The sequence below is a fragment of the Chenopodium album genome, chromosome 5 (assembly GCF_948465745.1).
Source record: "Chenopodium album chromosome 5, dcCheAlbu1.1, whole genome shotgun sequence".
Classification (NCBI taxonomy): domain Eukaryota; kingdom Viridiplantae; phylum Streptophyta; class Magnoliopsida; order Caryophyllales; family Amaranthaceae; genus Chenopodium; species Chenopodium album.
In genome coordinates this window covers 71,824,788-71,831,319 of record NC_137838.1, presented here as the reverse complement: position 1 = coordinate 71,831,319, position 6,532 = coordinate 71,824,788, and the positions used below count along the sequence as shown (strand labels likewise).

General features: G+C 28.6%; 1 protein-coding gene across 1 annotated transcript; it reads left to right on the top strand.

Annotated features, from left to right (window-relative positions):
- Nucleotides 1-783: 783 nt before the first annotated feature.
- Nucleotides 784-4,756, top strand: LOC145633104 (protein FAR1-RELATED SEQUENCE 9-like). The gene is made up of 5 exons (XM_081685397.1): nt 784-904; nt 1,810-2,186; nt 2,344-2,378; nt 2,520-3,233; nt 3,616-4,756. The coding sequence occupies exons 1-5, from the start codon at nt 784-786 to the stop codon at nt 4,754-4,756; spliced, it is 2,388 nt and encodes a 795-aa protein (XP_081541523.1).
- Nucleotides 4,757-6,532: the final 1,776 nt, after the last annotated feature.

Here is a 6,532-nt window from a genome sequence, read left to right as displayed (position 1 = left end):
TCTGTATATTTTATTTATACTAGTCGTTGGAGCACGCGCTACGCGCGTGCTCCCTCGACGGTAAGATATGTAAGCTTCGTGGATGTGATCGTGTTTCGTAATTTGAGGTGTTATTAACATGTTGATTAGGGGAGCATAATTTAATGAATTGTAAAAAGAGCTTATTGTATCATTAATGTTATTATTGTGTGTGATTATCTTGAATATCCGATATCCAATTTTTTCGGATCGAATATCCAAATTTTTTGGATCAAATCCGGATCGGATCGACAAATATTCGATTTTTCAAATAATTTTGCTTAGCCCTAATTTAAGAATTAATCGGTGCAATATATGTAATGTTAATTGTATGTTTTTATCTCTAAGATTATATAAATGCACATAAGTTTGGTTTATGCTAATCAGTTACATTTGAACGATTATAGTGTTTTTAGCAATCGAGCATCTTATTCTATAAATAGGATGTTCTTGTGTTGTTTTAGGAAAGAGCGCTAAGGGCTTTAAACAATTGAAATTAGTACTATACACCCGGGTGCACCATGCTGCACCTGGGTGAAATTGATGCTGCGTGACATGCGTGATCTGTTTTTAAAAAAAAAAATCATGTGTTTCCGTAATTTAAGGGATTGTGAAGAACATTCCATATTATTTGTTTCCAAAATTACTCCATCTACATTCTTCCATTATTTTCAAATATTTTAGAGAGAGAAAATTAGAGAGAAGTTTAGAGAGAGAAATTATCAGCGATTTACAGAGAATTTCAGAGCAATTTTCTCAATTTTAATGGCGTATCAATCAGAATTTCGACATGATTCTGATGCTAGATTTGTTGATGATAACTATGGTGATGATAATGATGATGATAATGGAGGTGAATTTGAAGATATCGTAAACAGAGACGAAGGTAATTTTTGTTGAATTTTTGTTTTGATTATTTATTTATGGATATATGAATTGTGAAATTATTAAAAATTAGGTTGAATTTGATTTTAGATTTAGATGATTGATTGTTCAATTGATTGTAATTGTTTTTTTAATATAGGGTTTTTTTTTTGTAAATATATATAATTGCTGGACGTTGAAGATGAAGTTCTTTTTATATTTGGACATGTTCTTTATTTTATTGATTTGTTATGTTCATAGTGTATATGTTCTTTTTATGATACATGTTCTTTTTCATATGATTTATGTTCTTTTTGTGAGACATGTTTTTTTTTTCATGATACATGTTCTTTTTTTATGATACATGTTCTTTTTCATATGAGTTATGTTCTTTTTTATGATACATGTTCTTTTTTTTAATATTCATGTTCTTTTCATGATACATGTTCTTTTTTTATGATACATGTTCTTTTTATGATACATGTTCTTTTTCATATGAGTTATGTTCTTTTTTATGATACATGTTCTTTTTTTTAATATTCATGTTCTTTTTTTTTTATTATTATTTTTTTATATTTTTGGTGATATAATTGCTGGACGTTGAATATGAGGTTCTTTTTATATTTTGTCATGTTCTTTATTTTATTTATTTGTTCATGTTCACAGTGTATATGTTTTTTTTATGATACATGTTCTTTTTCATATGAGTTATGTTCTTTTTATGATACATGTTTTATTTTTTTTTATTTTCATGTTCTTTTCATGATACATGTTCTTTTTTTATGATACATGTTCTTTTTCATATGAGTTATGTTCTTTTTATGATATATGTTCTTTTTTTAATATTCATGTTCTTTTGTATGCAGATGTTCTTTTTATATGAGTTATGTTCTTTTTTTAATATTCATGTTCTTTTTATTATTTTAGGCTTTACTGAGGCAAAGGAATCTGAACTTTATCTCAAAAAAGTCAAGTCTGATGATGAGGCATATGAGTTGTACAATAATTATGCATTTAAACATGGATTTGGTACACGTAAGGCGAAAAAGAATTTTAGAGAAGATAAGTCTACTATTCGCCAACGATTTTGTGTTTGTTCTTATGCTGGTTTTAAGAAAGAAAGAAAGCCAGGTGATGAACCAAAAGTGTATCAGAAGAGAAAATTTCGCACAAGATGCAAAGCAATGATTCAATTTGATGTTGAATTAGATTCTGGTTTGTTTGTTGTTGTCAAACATCTCATGGATCATAATCATAGTAGAGTTCCAGTTTCAAAAAGACATTTGATTAGGTCTCATAGGAAGGTATGATCTTTTTATGATACATGTTCTTTAATATTTTAGGATGTTCTTTATTATATATAAGTATGTTCTTTATTATATATAAGTATGTTCTTTGTGAAAACATTATGTTCATTAATGTTCTTTTTCGTATAATGTAATGTTCTTTATGCATTTTCAGTGTGTTCTTTTTAATAATTTTAATGTTCTTTTTCAGTAACAGTGATGTTCAATTTATTTTCATAATTGTTCTTTTTAGTTTGCATCATGTTTATTAATGTTTATATTGATACTGATGTTCTTTTCTGAAATATTGATGTTAACATGTTCTTTTTTTCTTAACTATTTATAAATCAGTCAAGAACAGTTTGGTATGCTTAATAGTTTAACTGAGAATGGTATACGTGTTGCTGATGCTGTTCGAGTTTTAAAAAATCAAGCTGGTGGTGAGAAAAATTTGGGATTTCTTTGCAGCGATGCTTATGATGCTTTAGCTTCAGAGAAGAGGAAGAAGTTTGATGGTTGTGATACTAAGCAACTGCTCAGTTATTTTAAAGAACGCAAATCAAATGAGTATGACTTCTACTATGATTTTGATGTTGATGATAAAGGTCATTTGCAGTCTTTCTTCTTTCGAGACAATAGGATGAAGGTTGATTATGATGCTTTTGGGGATTTATTGGTTCATGATACAACATATCGTACAAATAAATATGCTATGATTTGTGGTCCATTTGTTGGTATGAATCATCACAATAAAAATGTTATGTTTGGCATTGGATTTTTGATTAATGAGAAGTGGGAGTCATTTGTGTGGTTGTTCACTACCTTTTTGAAATCGATGGGTGGTAAACATCCCGTTACAATCATGACTGATCAGGCCCAAGCTATGGCCAAGGCTATTAGAATTGTCTTCCCAAATTCTCGGCATCGATTATGTACTTGGCATATAAAAGAGAATTCAAAGAAAAATATCAAAGGACTGAGGGCAAAAGAAGGGTTTAATGAATTGTTTGACATAGTCCTAAAATACACAGATACTATTCAAGAGTTTGAGCACTATTGGTCTAGGTAATATTCTTTTGATGTTATGATTTTATTTTGATATTATGATTTATATTTTCACATGTTCTTTTTTGTATAATGTAATGTTCATTATGCATTTATAGTATGTTCTTTTTAATAATTTTAATGTTCTTTTTCAGAAATAGTGATGTTCATTATATTTTCACAATTGTTCTTTTTAGTTTCAATCATGTTCATTAATGTTTATATTGATCCTGATGTTCTTTTTCAGAAATATTGATGTTCACATGCTCTTTTTTGTATAATGTAATGTACAATGTACTTTTTAATATGTTTTTTTTTTTGGCAATTACTGTTGTTCATTATATCTTTACAGTATGTTCTTTTTAGTAAGAATTATGTTCATTAATGTTTTTCCAAATTTCAGCATGCTTACAAAATATGATTGCAAGAATAATAGTTGGATCAACAACTTGTATAACATCAGAGACATGTGGTGCCCTGCATACTCTAAGGACTATTTTAGTGGTGGTATTTTATCTTCTCAGAGAAGTGAAACTACAAACAGGTCTGTTTCCCGTAGACTTCATATCACTCATGGGCTTTGTGAGTTTTACAATTCTTTCATTGAGGTTGTTGATGAATGGAGGAGTAAAGAAAGCAGAAATGATTATGACAGCATAACTGGCAATCGTCATTTAGTGTGGGCAGATGTTGGTTTGTTAGAGCATGCTCGAAACATTTACACAATTCAAGTGTATATACAATTTGAGGATAATTTTGTGAGTGGTGTTCCTTGCACAGCAAAGATAATAGGAATTCAACATCCTCTTTATGAGTATCATGTTGGGCATCCAAAGAGGGATTTGATCATGCAAACTGTTTCTTTTGATGAATCATTGGTTTCAGTTGATTGTACATGCAAATATTTTAGTGAGGTTGGACTACTATGTAAGCATTCATTGCGTGTTCTTCATTTGAACAACATCACCTACATCCCAAAGAGGTATATTATGAAGAGATGGACAAAGGCTGCAATGTGTACTCGGGTTGATGATAATGTTGTAGCTGAATCGGGAGTTACACCTTCAAATGTGTGGAGATTACATATTATTAGGACTTTTATAAGGCTTGCTGATCGTGCACAAATTGATTTAAAGTCGCAAACTGTCATTGAGGAAGCTATTGATGAGTGCACCAATAAAATTGATATTCTTCTAAGGAAAGATGAAAGTGAAAATCAAGAGTCTTCAAATACTGATTGTCAGTCAACTGTAACACAAGATCAAGGAGATGGTAATTTGTTGGAACCACAAGGAGTAAATGAAGAATGTGTTCCTCAAACTGAAGATGTGAATGGTAAACAAAAAGCTGTAGTTCAAGTAGAAATTAAAGATCCTATCAAGAGAAGAAAGAAGGGGCAAAGAAACACTAGACCTAAGAGTACACAAGAAAAGATAACCAACAAGCTAAAGGGTCAAAAAATCAAGTCATGGAAAAGGAAAACAACAAGAGGTGTTTCAAAATTGAAACAAAAAGCTCAAACTATGATTAAGGTACAGATTTGAGAACTCACAATACCATGTTCTTTTTACTTTACTTTATGTTCTTTTATATATATGTTCTTTTTACTTTACTTTATGTTCTTTTATATATATGTTCTTTTTACTTTACTTTATGTTCTTTTTTACAAAATTAAAAGTTTATATGTTCATTTCACATTAATATATGTTCTTTTTAAATATATGTTCTTTTACCTTACTTTATGTTCTTTTTTACAAAATTAAAAGTTTATATGTTCATTTCACATTAATATATGTTCTTTTTAAATATATGTTCTTTTTACCTTACTTTATGTTCTTTTTCACAAAATTAAAAGTTTATATGTTCATTTCACATTAATATATGTTCTTTTTATATATATGTTCTTTTTACCTTACTCTATGTTCTTTTTTACAAAATTAAAAGTTTATATTTTCATTTCACATTAATATATGTTCTTTTTATGTATATGTTCTTTACTTATCTTAACTTTCTTTTTCCATTAATATATATACTGCTTAACTTATTTTATTTTTTTTTTTTTTTCATTTGTTGTGTTATAGAAATTTATGGTTGTACCAAAAGGAAACATATTGGCACATTCAAATGAGTTTGGAGGATCATTAGAGTATTTTGAACCTGATGAATATTTTGGAGTTCATGTAGTTCCTTTTGAACCTTGTCATTAGTAAGAAAATTTAGATTGAACATTAGTTTTACTTTTTTTTTATATATATTTTGTAATAGATTCAGCATATTAAAGGTTTTTTGAACTTATATGATTTCTTATATAGCATATTATGCACACTTGTATTCATTTCAAATCAAATAAACAATAGTCATTCATTAAAAAGAACATGTCATTGATTAAAAAGAACATGTTCTATAGTCAAAAGAACATATCATTGATTAAAAAGAACATGTTCTTTAGTCAAAAGAACATATCATAAATTGTAAAAGAACATTACTTATATAATAGGAATATGTTTTTTGCAAAAAAAAGAACCAAGTCATATAAATACATATAAATATTAAACTGCTGCTATTACGTTAATGTTTCAACATCCAAATAAACCTGAAATTTTAAATGTTCCCTAATTCTTTGAAATGTTTTTTGGCACGAGCACACATTTCTGGTTTCTTCATGTTGAGATCAGTGGTGATAAGCTCATATGTGTACCTCAATCTTAGCTTCTTCAATGCATCAAACTGTAAAAAGTGAATGAATAAATTACAACTCAATCAATAAAAACAAAGCACAAATTCATTTATAGATAGACAAATCTTACATTATTAGCTTTGAGACCACAAGTCCATTTTTTCTTCCCAAAATATGTTTCCATGTGTCTCATTGCATACACACCACAATCAATATTGTTTTTCTCAGTCCTCCATGGCATTTGAACTAACTTCACAGGATAATTGGACATGTTCTCCCCTATTTTAATATCTTTGCTTTGCAAGTATAACCCAAGAGCATCTCTCTGTTAAAAAAGATTATAAGTTATTATCATAAAGAACATAAAAAAAAACATAACGGTTGACTAAAAAGAACATACGACACTGAATTCTTACTAATTTTTCAGGATAGTCAAAATATTTATTCTCCATTGGGATTCCATCTGCAAGTGGTCTGTTGTCAAGTATATCTACTGTCTTTGTCCTAGTGTTGATGACAACAACATAGAAATGTACAGATACGTACACAGGGAAGAAGAACTGAAACATTTAAAAAGAACATGTCATCGAAGAAAAAGAACATAAGTATTAAATAAAGAACATGTTATTGTCTACAAAAGAAC